Source organism: Phragmites australis, chromosome 4, assembly GCF_958298935.1.
Source record: "Phragmites australis chromosome 4, lpPhrAust1.1, whole genome shotgun sequence".
NCBI lineage: Eukaryota > Viridiplantae > Streptophyta > Magnoliopsida > Poales > Poaceae > Phragmites > Phragmites australis.
In genome coordinates this window covers 25,550,012-25,565,200 of record NC_084924.1, presented here as the reverse complement: position 1 = coordinate 25,565,200, position 15,189 = coordinate 25,550,012, and the positions used below count along the sequence as shown (strand labels likewise).

The window sequence follows — 15,189 nt, the reverse complement described above, 5'->3', positions numbered from 1 at the left end:
ATGCTCGAACCAATACTGATGAGATGTTACTTATGACCTATTCTATAGTAGTAAGTAGTAGTGGTAGATCTACAAGAGCTGCAAGACACAGGCATTTTGTGTTCCAGCCTGCACATTTCATCATGAAACATGGACTCAGTGATTGTAGAAGAACATGGAATGAAACTACATCGTTGTATTTACTATAAAGATGAAGTGTTGTGGAGGAGTCATATTCATCCTGTATTTCAGGGTAAGCACAAAACCACAAGTTCCATGAGTTTGTGCAAAAAAAAAGAAAAGGGAGAAAGGGGAGAAGAAAGTTAGATGCAGATCTGCAATGAAACCACATCATCTGCTACAGAGTGAAACATAAAAAAGTAATTAAACAAAACAATATTTGTGCCAGCAAGTTCAGAAATTGCATAGCTCACTGATGAAGATCCGGTAAACCACCAGCACATAGACACAACAAATTAAACCTGGTGGTCAGTACTCAGCACAAGTTTCCCATAATCAAATCTCAAAAATACCCAATAACCTCATGCACCTAAAATGGCCCCCTTCCACCAAAGCAGGTTGAAGAAGGACCACAGTACAAGGACGACCAGTACTTCTTAAGTATCGGTGTCAACATTAAGATCTGTGATAAGTAAAAGCAAGCTCATTAACACGATACACTTGCAGTAGTTCAGACAACTTGCTCCAAAGAAAATTTGCCAAGCTGGTACCTTGTTGATGTTGAATGTTAGTTTAGACATCTCACTCCAAAGAAAATTTGCAAAGCCGGTACCTTGGTGATGTTGAATGTGGCGGGTCTGCAACATGATGGCCATCCCCCATGGTTGTAATGTGGCCAGAGCTCATCTGTTCAAACAAAACAAACCTAACAAAATGACCATCAGCACTACTTGGATGTAATTGTCTTATCCTAAAAACTTTAGTGCTAATGTGCAACCGCATTGCATACACTTGATTTACACGTGCAGTGGAAGCTATCGCCTATGCATCAGAGTGTCAAAAAGTTCAACAGTTTATGTCTGATTGGAACCAATGGTTGATCAAAACAACAAATCGAGCAGGTAAACGATTTGGAAACTGCCAGAAATACCACTCTGCGATAGTGAACGATGCGAGCTGTTCCTTCTAAGCAATTCAAAGAGTCTACCACTTGAAGAATTAACACAGAAACACATCAATAATGTAGTGTACAGTCTTTAGTCCTGACTCCTGACATGTGAATTAAAAAGTTTGGATAATTAAAGATCGTACAGGTATATAAAATCAGCTAATGGGCTATTATCACCAGGAGAATCTAAATATTGGTGCCTTTTCTTCAGCATCTCAATCAAACAACAAACAATGTGTATTGTGCAGTATCATACAAAAAATCACAAGCAAGTGATTTGCGTGGAGTTACAGATTGTGAACCATTTGAGGGGCTTCGATCTGCAGAAAACGTACACGGAAACCAAATGAGCTTGCTCAAACGAGTTCCAGCTACAATGTGAAGTAACAGGATAAGAAAAGCTACCGGTAGCAGCAGTTGCTGGACTGGCGGCAGATGGTGCCCGGCCACTGCAGCACCAGCACGTAGTTGTCGAACCCTGCTCACAGTCACCGGCAACGATAATGCTGAGGCGGTTGGCACGAGCAGCGCGCGGGGGAGCAGCATGGCGAGGCAGAGAAGCAGGAGCGGGAGGCGGCGGCGCTTCTTCCCATGCCGCATCACTATCCCAAAACGGGTATTAACAGATAAATTTAAGATTTATCATAGACCGTTATCTGTCCTGTCTCTGTAACAGTACATGTGATATCGAGCTAGTTACAAACGGCTTCAAAACCATTTGCAATACACTTACACACAGACAAATTTTTTAGTAACCATCTGTGCGTAGTAATAGTCACATACGGTGTTTGTTAAACCCATCTGTGAGTACTAAGAGTCACAGATGGCTTTTGTTTAAAGCCGTCTATGTTAATTGTCATAGATGAATTTTTTTTAAAAAAAATCATTTGTGTCTCCCTTTCGCTCTATAAGCAAATTTGCTTCCTGAGCTTTGAAGCAAATTTTCTTATAGGGAAAAAGGGTTACACATATACATACATTATGATTCTCAAATTAAATATATTGACACATTATTCAGATTATCAATCACACATTGTTCATATCATCGATCACACGTTACTCAAAACACATAAACCTTGCTAGCTATAAATTGTATGAATACTTATGCTCCATTCTATACTCGAATTCAGTCATTAAGTGAAGAGACAAGGGCAACGTTAGGTATATTTTGATGCATATGCTCTACTGTTTGCCTTGATTATCACATCAAGCAGAGAGTCGAGGGCTACATTGCATACTTTCGATTCTATAGCTTTACTCTTTACACGATTCCATCATCGAGTAGATAGTCTAAGAGCTATAGCAATACAGATCTTCAATGGTACAAGTATGTCCTCTTTCTACTCTTAGATCGAGTAATCTTCTCGTGGACCATAGAGTCGGGGGATACATAATAATACCATATTTTTCATGAATTTTGTATATGTTTTTTTTCAAAAGTTTATCTAGCTTTGCATCGACTACTTTGGCTAAGAGCCAGTAGATACATATGTTAGGTTGATGATGGACAACTACACCTAATAAGGCATAACGGCAAAAGAAATTGATAAACATCTCATGCCTAATAGCTAAAAACGATTCTAAAGTTCTAGTAGATCCCATGCGTATCCTCTGTTGAGTTCATGTCCAAACGCTAGTTAAACAGGCAAGTCAGTAAAAATTTGTAAAAGACCATCATGTTTTCTATTTCTAGTTTAGACTAGTCTTTTCCTTATTATTACGGTCTTCTCGTGTGTTCACTCGAGGGTCACGTATCTAATGGCTTCTTTACTCGAGTTTATAGATATCAATGAATATTCGATCAAAAAGTCTTGAAGGTGGTCTACACGCTTATGGATCAAGATTTCACCTACTCATGCTAACTCTATTTCATTGATAAGGAAATAGTGACAATAGCATGTTAGATAGGCAAAATATCAGCAATGTTTCATTGCAACCATCAGACAAAAATCCTACTACTCGACTAAGGAGAAAGCTTCAGTGATATCCATTTATAAGAACGCCACTTGAAATTTCCCTTAAGGGATTTTATGATCCTAGAAACCTCGTCATGATAGGAAACTTCAAGCACGTCATAATTGTCCAAGTGGTGAGCTGAGTTCACTTGGCGGAAACTAAAAATTTGACCAGGGTTGGTAACTCCCAAGTCATGCCCAGTACAATTGATCTTTCTTTTGCCAAGGAATAGTCTCCCATTCTAGTAGCTCCAAAATGTGATCACTGAATGCGTGAAGGGAAACTAGCATCAATGTATTATGCTTGGCTAGATCATCAATTTGTTTGCCAACATTCAGAAAAAACACGTGAGACTTCACCAGGAGCAGTCAAGAACCACTCAAACCAGGCTGCCAGATCTCAAACTCAGGCATTGATTGTTCCAATGTCACCATAGCTCCCTATAGATCTCCCGAAGCCACTCCTTCCAGAAAATCTGAGATAGGCCATCAAAACTTGCTACTAGAGATCTGAAACCACCACGGTGGTCCATTGATAAGATAAGCATGCACTCCTTTCATCATCTAAAGATGAAAGCACAACATCCTTGGAACAATAATGATGAATAATTTTCCTCCTTTTGCACTGTGAACCCCTCCAAGTTCACCCAGAATGTATCATAGGAAATCGATGGGAGATTACAGAACCATCCAGTCACTAGGTAAATTACCTTACCTTTGATCTGACGCCCTTGCTCAACAATGATCAAGAGCCTATTTGAGGCCCCAATCATCTCCCAGATGTCGCTGACTAAACCTCAAAGTTGAAGGTCAAAAACCGCTTCACTTCCCAAGTGATGGACCTCCACCAAGCCATCAAAATGCACGAATGGTCCCTTTAGGATCCAAGGAGCAAATTCCACCGTCTTGTACACTCCAAACCATGAGGCACAGACACAATGGAAGAAGGCAAAATTTGTTGCATGCTGCATTTTGTTGGAGATAGTGTCGAGCCAAAGGCAAAACTTCCCAATCAGGAGTTTCCACCATAAGATCTAAAGTGACAGATGTAGTCTTTGAGTAGAAGGCAAATAATGGTGGATAAATTCGAAGGGCGAGACTACAGAGGAGGTAATGAGTCTAAGATAATGGCAGTGAAGTTCTCTCCTCAGATAATTAAAATTGACTTGCCCCAAGATGAGACTCGACAATTGTTTTCGCTTTGGATAAAAATTGTGGTGCTTCGATCAATGTGAAAAGCGTAATGATGGCGACGTGCGAATCTTTACATGCCCATATGTATTATGCGAGCATTAAATGCTCATGTACCTTTTCTTTCAAATTTTGAAAGGTTTTTTAACTCTATACAAAGACGGATGTCAAGAAGTAGATGTTACTAGCCCTTATTGAGTCTCGAGTGCAGATAACAACAGGGCACACGACACAAAAGTCTTTTCACTTGACACTTGATGAGCCCATGGCTCCCCAAAATATTTTGACTAGTATCTTAGTGAATAACTACAAGAGCCCATATTTGCTTATTGGCAAAACCTGACCTGATTAGCAATCTTGTTGGAATATTTTAATATTTCCTTACACATGAGTCTTTGCCAGTTTGGGTTAGTCTGTTTCTTTGTTTAGTCAATCAGGTTAGCTTGTTTTAGTTCAGTCGAGTCATACGGTCGAGTTTGATTTCGTCATGCTGATCGAGTCCTTTGGTCGAGTTTGACTTCATCGTGCTGGTCAAGTCCAAGCCTGGTTCAGGTCGAGTCTAGGGCCTACGTGCCATATATTCCTAGGGCTAGCACCCTTTGTAATCAGATTTTGATCATCATGTGTTTCTTACTGAGGGTTTCCTCTGAAGAACAAACAAAATAGCAATCCCATCTTTAGTACTCTGTTGATCCTTTATTTGATTGTTTGAGTGCGTGATCAGGCTTTTGTGCCCTAGGTGCGTTGCTTGGTTCCTATAGAATTCCATCTCTCTAATCGTTGCATCCATTAGTGCATGGGTGGAGAGTTCTATCTAGGGTTTGGACTGCAATTCTGTAAGCCGATCCCTTCCATATCTTGCTACTTCTAGGTTGGAGATTAATCAATTAGATTTTCCTTGTCCTACCGAGTTATACTGTTATTACTGTGCTGCACAAAACACTAGTACTACTTTGGTCGAGATTAGTCAACTAGATATTTGTTGCTGTTGTATTTGTTTGAATGAATATTCTGAATAGAGTTTGTGCTTGCTATTAGTATCGTGAAAGACTGGGACAAAAATCCGAGCATAATAGGTGTGTGCACATCAATACTCGGAATAGAGCCTCTTCGTATTCGATTCTTTCAACTGTAAGTTCAATCTACCTTACTCAACCATGCTTGGACTTGGCGGTACTTGAGTAGGAGCTTGTAGAAATTCTCCTTGCTTTATAGAGTTAGGGGGCTACTATCGAATATCTAACTATAGGGTATATAGGAATAGGGAGCATACCATATATGGACGGGGTGTGCCATGTGCATACTTGACAACTCTAGATATTATGGCACCGAATCTGTGATACCTGATACTCTCCGAATCTAGAAGGTGTATACTAGAAAGGCCTCGATTGCTTACCCAACTTGAGAATACTAGTATCAAGAACAGATTTATCTACTTGGATGACAAGAAGGAATCCCTATTGATTGCGGATGGATAGGAGGCGGTACATCACCCCTATATAAGGCGGGGACCCAGATCCCCCAGGGGGTTCTCTTTTTTCGGCTACTCGAGGCAAGCATCAGGACCATGACACAGAAGAAACTCGGTGACTTTAGCCCTAAGTTAGACTAGATATGATCTACTCCTTATAATAGGTTAGCCACATTTTCTCTACTCGAGTGAATACATATACATAATCATCCACACAAGATGTAGGGTATTACTCCAATCAGAGGCCCAAACCTGTATACATCATGTGTGCCTCGCTTCATGTTCGATCTCTGATTCACAAAGGTAACCCCGTTATTTTCCGAACATATTATCAGGAACAAATCCTTGACAATTGTATTGTGCGGACTTTATTGTAGTAGTAGAAAAGTAAAGAACATTTAGAGTCAATAAAACTAAATAAAGAAGTCATTTAAAAATTACAGAAAACATATAAATTTTAGGTAATGCAGAAAACCATAAAAGGTTAAGGGCTTATTTGTTTCAGCTTTGGATTTTGAAAAGCGACTTGTAGGTTTTAGATTGTTAAAAGCTAGATTGTACAATCTACAGAAGTTGGTAGAAGGTGGATTGCTGGATTGTTACAATCTGGGGGCTGGATTGTACAATCCAACTTTCACAATCTGGCATGTTTGTTTCAGTTTGAGTTAATCAACTAAACAAGTTCTAAAATCCCAAAAAGAGACCTCAAAGATCCTAAAGAAAGAAAAGATTAGGAGAAGAACAAAAATTTTGGTATTCTTGGTAATAAAGAAATTCCTATAAAAGAAACAAAATTGCATTGACCATTAGTCATTAGTGTCGAATATCTAACTATAAGGTATATGCGCATAAGGAGTACACCATACACGGATATGATACAACATACACCTGATGGACAACTCCAGACATTGCGGATCCAAATCCATGGGACCTGATATACTCGAAGATCATGAAAAGGATAGTCTAGATCGGGTTAACCCACTTGAGTACGATTGGTATCCAAGCTGGATTTGCTTGCCTTGCTTCGACTGATAAGATAAATGACTCCCTATCGACTACGTATGGGACTAAGGCGGGGCTAGGACCCCTTTATAAGGCATGGGATCCTGACCCACAAAAAACAACTCACGACAGATCAACGCCTACACAACTCGATGCAAGAACCCAAACCCTAGCTTTGGAGATACTCGGTGGTTTCAACCATAGATTAGTTTAGATCTGATCTACTCTATTGTAATAGGTTTATCCACCTTACTTGTACTTGAGACAATCAATATACAACATTATTCACAAAGGACATAGGGTATTACTCTACTTCACGTGTCTTATTTCATGCTCGATCCCTAATCTCGAAGGTATCCTAGTTCAATTACAGGCATATTGTCAGAAACTAATCTTCGACAATTGGCGTGCCAGGTAGGGGCCTTCATCTATTTTTCAGGACCGATCATGTCTCAAGTGTGCATTAGTGTCGAATTCTCTGACATTGGCTTCTACGACCACTTCCAGTCAGCGAGCCTCACCAAGGTCAAGGACTCCAAGCTCATGAGCCTCACTGATGCCTCCAAGTCTGACGATTCTGTCAAAGGTGAGAACAATGACACTGCTAGAGGTTGTTCGAAGGCAGTGCCCCTCGACCCGTCTAAACCAACCAACACGGTCCAGATAGGGGTCAAGCTTGATAACAAATAGGAAATTGAGCTCATCACTTTCCTCTGAGTGAACCAAGATGTGTTTGCATGCCAACCATCCAATATGCCCAGAGTCCCTAGGAAGGTGATCAAGCATCGACTAGCTGTAGAACCCGGTGCCAAAGCTATGGTGCAAAAATAGCGAAGATTAATGGAGGACAGGAAGCAAGCTATCTAGGAGTAGGTTGGCAAACTCCTAAGGGTAGGCTTCATCTGAGAGGTTCGTCATCCCCCATGGCTCGCGAATACAATCCTTGTGAAGAAAGTCAATGGCAAGTGAAGAATGTGTGTCGACTTAACCGATCTCAACAAGGCTTGTTCCAAAGACCATTTTCCTCTTCCTCGCATAGACAATATAGTTAACTCTACGGCAAGTTATGAATTGATGTATTTTCTAGATGTTTATTTGGGGTATCACAAAATTAGCATGGGGATGAAGGATGAAGAAAAAATTGCTTTTATTGTTCCCTTTGGTGTATTTTGCTATGTAAAGATGTCTTTCCATTTGAAGAGTGGTGGTGATATGTATCAACGATGTATTCAGAATTGTTTACAACCCCAGATTGGGCGCAACATTGAATCTTATGTCGATGATATTTTAGTCAAATCTAGAAGCAACAATGCATTGCTTGACATCCTCAAAGATACATCAAGCACTCTTAGGAAGTACCGTATGATGCTTAACCTTAAGAAGTGCACATTCGGCGTCTCGTCCGGCAAGCTTCTCGGTTTCCTAGTGCCAATCCGGGAAAAAATTTAGGCTCTCAACCAGATGTGGTCACTCGGATAGTAAAGGAAGTTAAAAAACTGACAGGATGCATATCAACCTTTAGTCAATTCATCTCCAAGATAGGCGAACAAGGGATGCCCTTTTTCAAGTTGCTGAAGAAACACGACAGTTCGAGTGGATGGAAGATGAGAATAAGGCTTTTTAAGACTTAAAAAGGTATTTATTATCTCTGTTAATTCTAATCCCGCCTAACGAAAAAGAGGAGCTCTTTTTGTTTATTGCAGCCACCCGACATGTTGTGAGTACGGTCTAGGTGATCGAGCAGGAATTCCCCGAGAAGTAGGCCAAGATCCATAAACTGGTTTACTACATAAGAGAAGTCCTACATGACACTATGCTACGATACCTGCACATTTAGAAGTTACTGTAAGCAGTCCTGATGACTTCCCAGAAGCTACAACATTATTTCAAAGTGCACAAAATCACCATCATAACGACATATCTGCTGAAGGATGTTATACATAATGGGGAGGCTATTGGACAAATTGCATAATGGGCGGTCGAGCTCAACGAGTTCAACATAGATTACGCACCACGCATAAAGTTTTAAATCAAGAGTACTAGCAGAATTCATCACCGAGTAGATAAATGTTGAGGAAACAAGGCCAAAGTGTTCAAGGATCAGTGGATGCTTTTCTTTGATGGATCGCTTAGTCTTCAAGGCTTGGGGACTAGCATTGTGCTCAAATCTCCAACGGGCGATGAACCCAGGTCCATTGTTTAATTAGAATTTAAAGCTTTCAATAATTGTGCATAATACGAAGGACTGGTAAACAGGCTTTGCATAGCTATATCACTTGCAATCAGGCTACTACTTATGAAACAATACTCACAACTAGTCATAAACCAAGTGCAAAAGGAGTATCAGTGCTTAGACGATAATATGACACTTATCTGAGCAAAGTACAAAAGCTTAAGCGAAAATTCGAAGGGTTGGAAATCACGCACATTTGGAAAGGCGACAACTCCATTGCTGATCAATTCACCAGGCTCGCTTCATTTCATTCTCCAACACCTATAGGAGTCTTCATTGAGAAATTCTTCAAGCCATCTTTATCGATAGCCTTAAGCGTAGATGCTGTCCAACTCGGCTAGTAGTTTGGTAGGGTCAGCAAGGCAAAATCTGCAGACATGAAATATGCAGTACTCAAATGTGAACCATCTTGGATTACCCCATTCCAAGCCTATCTCGAAGGTTGAGAGGTCCCTGACAATGATGCGTCTGTAGAGAAAATTACTCATAAGTCCAAGCTATACCCTTTGGTAGGCAACAAGCGCTTCCGAAAGAGGAGTAATGGAATCTTGATGAAGTGCATCACTCAGGAAGAGGGCAATATGATATTCCAAAGGTAATATGATAAGTCGATTGGTGGAGTTTTGACGTTGATGATCCAAAGGCTCCGACCAGCACAAATCGAGAACCCTCGCAACCACTACACCATTACTACGTGGTTATCAACCATGCCATGACGCAGTTGACCTCGTCAAGAAAGCTTTTCCTGTAAGAGAATTGAGAACACAAGCAAGAACAGGTAGATGCAATCTGAATATTGCTAATTACCATTGAAGTACTCGAGTTGGGGTTCAACAAACCGATAAACGGTGAAACTATTTATAACAGAATAATCTAAGCTAAACCCAAGCCTAAACTATGACAGCTACTATATATATATAGAGAGACATGAGGAGGTCGCCCTAGGGTTGTGCAGGCATGGAAAGAGGCATGCACAACCTGGACTCTGACCCCGACAAGATTACAAGACCCAACAGGGTCTAAAACGGTGACGCAACACCTTATTTCGTTGACTCTGACTAAATAATACGGAATATTTGGTCGAGCATAGATCCATTGGAAAGGGATCATCATAAGATTTGTAGAATGTCCAACATCGCCTAAATCGAACATCGTATGAGAGAGTTATGCCCGTTTTACTGACGTGCTGTCCTGAAACTTGACCACGACCATGACCACGACTTCGACCATGACTAGAGCTCAACCTCGAGTCCGAGTAGACTTGGCCTTCGAGGGGTGACGTTAGAGTAAGATTTTGGTGTTTCTTCCATGCTCCTAAGCAATAAAACATCACAAGAATTTAGTGGTAATCCATCAAAGGAAGCAAGAACAACAAGAAATGAGTTTACCTAGTGGTTTAATTGTCACGCAAGTGCTCTTGTAATTGGACCTTTTATGATTTGAGAAATATTAATAGTGTTGATCGTATCTGAAGGAGCCATAGGCTCATCATCCTCCCCCTCTTGAATTGGAGTTATCCTCGACTCAAGCCCATCTTCTTCTCTAAAGTATGGCTTCAAATCTGAAATGTTAAACGTGGGACTAACCCCAAAATTTGCGGGTAGGTCTAGTTTGTAAGCATTATCATTTATTTTCTCAATTATCTTAAATGGTCCATCAGCTCTAGACATCAACTTTGATTTTTTCAATTCTGGAAACCTATCCTTTCTCAAATGCAACCAAACTAAATCACTCAGTTCAAATTTTATTTCTTTCCTACGTTTACTTTCGGCAATCCTATACTTTTTAGTCATGCTCTCTATATTCTTTTTAGTTATCTCATGCAGCTTAAGAATAAATTTATCACATTTCTTGGCATCCAAATTAAGTCTTTTAGAAGTAGGCAAAGGATGTAAATCAATAGGAATACGGGGATTAAAATCATACACTACCTAAAACGGACTTACCTTGGTAGTGCGGTGGATCGACCAGTTGTTAGAAAACTCAATATGCAGTAAACACTCTTTCCACATTCTCAAATTTTTCTTTAGAACAGCCCGTAACATGGTCAATAAGGTACGGTTGATAACCTCTATTTGACCGTCGGTCTGGGGATGACACGTAGTAGAAAATAGTAGCTTCGTCCCAGGTTTATTCCAAAGTGACTCAAAAACTTGTATCACGATCTGAGATGATAGTATTAGGTACTCTATGTAGTCGAACGATTTCCCTGAAAAACAAATCACAAATGTTTGTAGTATCATCGCTCTTATGACAAAGTATAAAATGTGCTATTTCAGAAAATCTATCCACAACTACAAATATGATATCCCTCCCCCACCTTATCCTTTGAAATCCTAAAACAAAATCCATAGAAATATCCTCCCAAGGTGCACTAGGAATCGGAAAAGGCATGTAAAGAACATGTGGATTTAAGCGAGACATAGCTTTGTTGCAAGTGGTACAATGTAAAACGTAGCGCTCGACATCATGTCTTATCTTGGGCCAAAAGAAGTGGGCGGCCAGCACATCTTCAGTCTTCTTTGATCCAAAATATGCCATCAATCCCCCTCCATGCGCCTCTTGTAATAACAAAAGATGAATGGTGCTAGTTGGAATGCAAAGCATGTTAGCGCGATAGAGCAATCCTTCATTCAGCACATATTTATTCCATATTTTTCCTTCTTTAGAATGTTCAAGCACTTCTTTAAAGTCTAAATTAGCAGCTTATAAGTTGTTAATAGTCTCTAAACCAAAAATCTTATATTCAAGTTGAGATAACATGGTATAACGCCTAGAAAGCGCATCAGCAATCACATTGTCCTTTTCTTTCTTATGCTTTATGACATATGGAAAAGACTCAATAAATTTGACCCATTTAGCGTGCCGTTTATTAAATTTAGCTTGACTCCTAATATGTTATAGCGATTCATGATCAGAATGTATAACAATTTCTTTGGGCCACAGATAATGTTGCCAAGTTTCAAGCACATGAACTAAACCATACAATTCTTTATCATATGTAGAATAATTCAAACTTGCCCCACTTAACTTCTCGCTGAAATAAGTAACAAATTTACATTCTTGAATTAACACACCTCTAATTCCAATCCCGCTAGCATCACACTCTAACTTAAAGGTCTTACCAAAATCAGGGAGTTGTAGTAAACGGAAACTGAGGTTAAACAAGAATAGGAGTAGATAAAGAATTTGAATTTGGATTTGGGTAGAATTTGAGAAAGAGGAGAGATTGGCTTTAAACAAGGATTTGGATAAGATTTGAATTGAATTGGAGAAGGATCAGGTATGATCAAGGATTGAATAGATGATGAATTCAGGGATTTTGACTTCCAACCATTAAGATCCTTATCTAATTTACTACTGAGTTTTGTAAAAATGTTTTCAAAATCTTTTTCACTCAAAACACCAAAGAGAAAGAAAAAGAAAAAGAACTCTAATACATTTACCTGGCTCCTATCAAAACTCAGCATACAATACAGATAAAATAATAACCTATATTGATTGATTGATTAAGAAAATAGATTCTGAACCTATACTACTGGTGAAGCTATTCAATAATCTTAGAAAATTTTAAAAAGATTTAAATTCTAAAAATCAGGGTGTTACAAATCTACCCCCTTAAAGGAATCTACTGGTGAACCTATATTGATTGATCTTAATCTTCAAGTTTTCTTCTCGCTTTCCAAATTGCTTTTTCTTCTCAGTGTTAACCTCATTGCCCTGACATACTCTGCTCACTTTGCTTTTGATGGCTTTTGCATCTGTCTTGATAAATCTTGATTGATTACCCTAAGTATGTTGGATTTTCTCGGATATTCCATTCCTCGTATCTTCAACGGTTGTAGTTATCTCTGATGTACTATTCTAAATTTTTTAACATGTGTCACATAGGACCATATACTTTGCTATACCACTCTTGTTTCCTTACTACCGATAAGAATCCTTGAAATCATGATACATCTTAGTGCTTTCTGATTCTTGAGAATTCCGTAGCTTCAGCACTCCTGATAAATTTCCTTTATTTTTTTAATGATCTTCTCATCTGTTGATTGACCTTGGCGGACCTTCTTATCCTTAAAGATTTAGTAAGACATATCCTAATTCTGAGGAAAGAGTACTTGTTCTTAGCAATCACTTATGTGGTCGGAGTGTAGCTTTTGGGTACTATCATTCCTTTAGCACACTTTATTATCGCATTACCTTTGCTGACTAGCCATTTCCAATATCTATCTTGAGGTTCCACAACCAAGAGATTATCTAGGAAGACTACGCCCTTAAAAAGGAGCAGACTTCCCTGACTTACATTTCCAGTTCTTGAGAAATAGAGACATGTAGCCTTTGACATGGAATATATCACTCTTTTTTTTGTGTCTACTGAACTTCTGTGAGCTTGATGGAATCTCGTCGATCTTGGCTATCTTGAGTTATAACTTGAAAGTCATGATAGTCTGAATGTTAAACTGAGATCTTCATATGGGGTTTGGGGTTGACCCAGTTCCATGTGGGGTGTTTCATGGGACATCTTTTGACCCAGCGTGTAGGTTCTCTAGAGTGGACACACACCTTCTTATCATCAGGTACAAGGATCCTCAGGGGACATCGATTAGCATAGTGTCTTTCTTCTTCACAGCAAAAACACTCCTTCCTTGTAAGGGTACTTTGCAAATTTTCTCTCGACCTGTGAAGCTTCCTGGTTGACAGAACAAAGTGCTTGTTCAGGAGTGGAACGTAACCGAGAACTGTTGTTTGCTTGATGGTCTTCAAAGGATTTCTTCCTCTTCTTGATGTTGCCTTGCTTTCTACGTTCGTCTTCTCCACTTAGAGCTTCAATGATCTGTAGGAGACTTTCCATATTCTGAGCCATGTTTTGAAAGATCTGAGTCTGCGTCTCAAAAAATTGTTCCTTTTGGCATCTACTGGATGTTGTTGTTGTTGTTGGTACCTTTACCAAGCTGATCTTTCTTTGTGTTCACCATCTGATTGGGATTGAGGCAAAAGGTTGGGGCAAAAAGATAAGTGACTAGAAGGAGAAAATCTAGCTATACTATTAACTATAGAGATCTATAAGGAACGTCACTGTTAGCAGATGCTAAAGCATCACACAATGCACTCCAGCACTCAAACGGAAAAACCAAATCACACAAGGCACACAACACAAACACACACTACTAACAACGCTCTTATGTTTCCGAAGAATAGGGAAAATCCTCCTATGTCTCGAAAAACTAAAACTGGGAGCGGCGCGGAGGTAGATCTTCATGTCTTCAGTGCTGTGGTACATGAATCTTCCTTGTCGTGATGGATCTTTATCTTTATCATATAAATCTTCACGCAAGGTAGGAGCGCCAAGAGAGATCTTCAAGTGAATCCTTCTCGAACAGAGTAACTGGGATGGTTCAACAACTAATAGTTTGAAAGGAGGAGTGTTGGAAATTTATTTTTCTCAATAGATTGAAATGGGTAAGTAGAGAGAGAAACTGAGAGGTCAAAAAAGAATGGGGATGGGTTTTTCAAAATAGGCTTTTAAAATATGACCTTATGGCACGGCCATTCTATCTAGGCTTGCGTCTTACGGTCAGTATGGCTCAGATACCACCTCTGTCACACTCGGTTTTAACAGATAAAACTAGATGCGGTTTATGTGTGCCTAGGATATTCAACACACATAAGGACGTCACAGGTGAAGTAACAAGAGAAATACTTTTATAGAATAAACGTTAAACTCTTACAACAATTGACATATATTGTCTTCTATGAAGATATCTACAGTGGAACAGAAGCATTGGTGCCCAACAACATCACAGGCAACCGAGCGGGAGACACGCGACTAGAACGTCACAACCTCTTCTTGATAGTCTTCAACATCTTCACTCACTGAGCAGCAGCACACATGTCGCATGGTATAGGAAAAATAGCAAGTGTGAGCACATTACGCGCTCAGCAAGTGTGGGAAAGATAATGATATGCAGGCTTATATAAAGAATAGACTAACACATGGTATATTTGCGTAAATGTGAGTAATGAAAACATATTTGAACTCAAAAACTATTAAATAATTATTAAGTGAATGTAACCCATACAGTCCAACACCCAGCATACAAGGCTCCCCACCTTGCATACCATAACCATCTAGTACTCCCTGTACTATAACCAAAACCACAACCATCTAATACTTCGTGTACCAGAACCATAACCACAACCTATGACCACAACCCACTAATCATGTGAG

The 15,189-nt window shown here is 39.6% G+C and overlaps 1 protein-coding gene across 1 annotated transcript; it reads right to left on the bottom strand.

The window, feature by feature from the left end:
• Window positions 1–529: 529 nt before the first annotated feature.
• Window positions 530–1,708, bottom strand: LOC133914686 (ribonuclease 2-like). The gene is given in 5 exon segments (XM_062357740.1): window positions 530–622; window positions 773–846; window positions 1,400–1,459; window positions 1,530–1,596; window positions 1,598–1,708. Coding segments are annotated over 5 exon segments (405 nt in total).
• Between the last annotated feature and the right edge of the window lie 13,481 nt (window positions 1,709–15,189).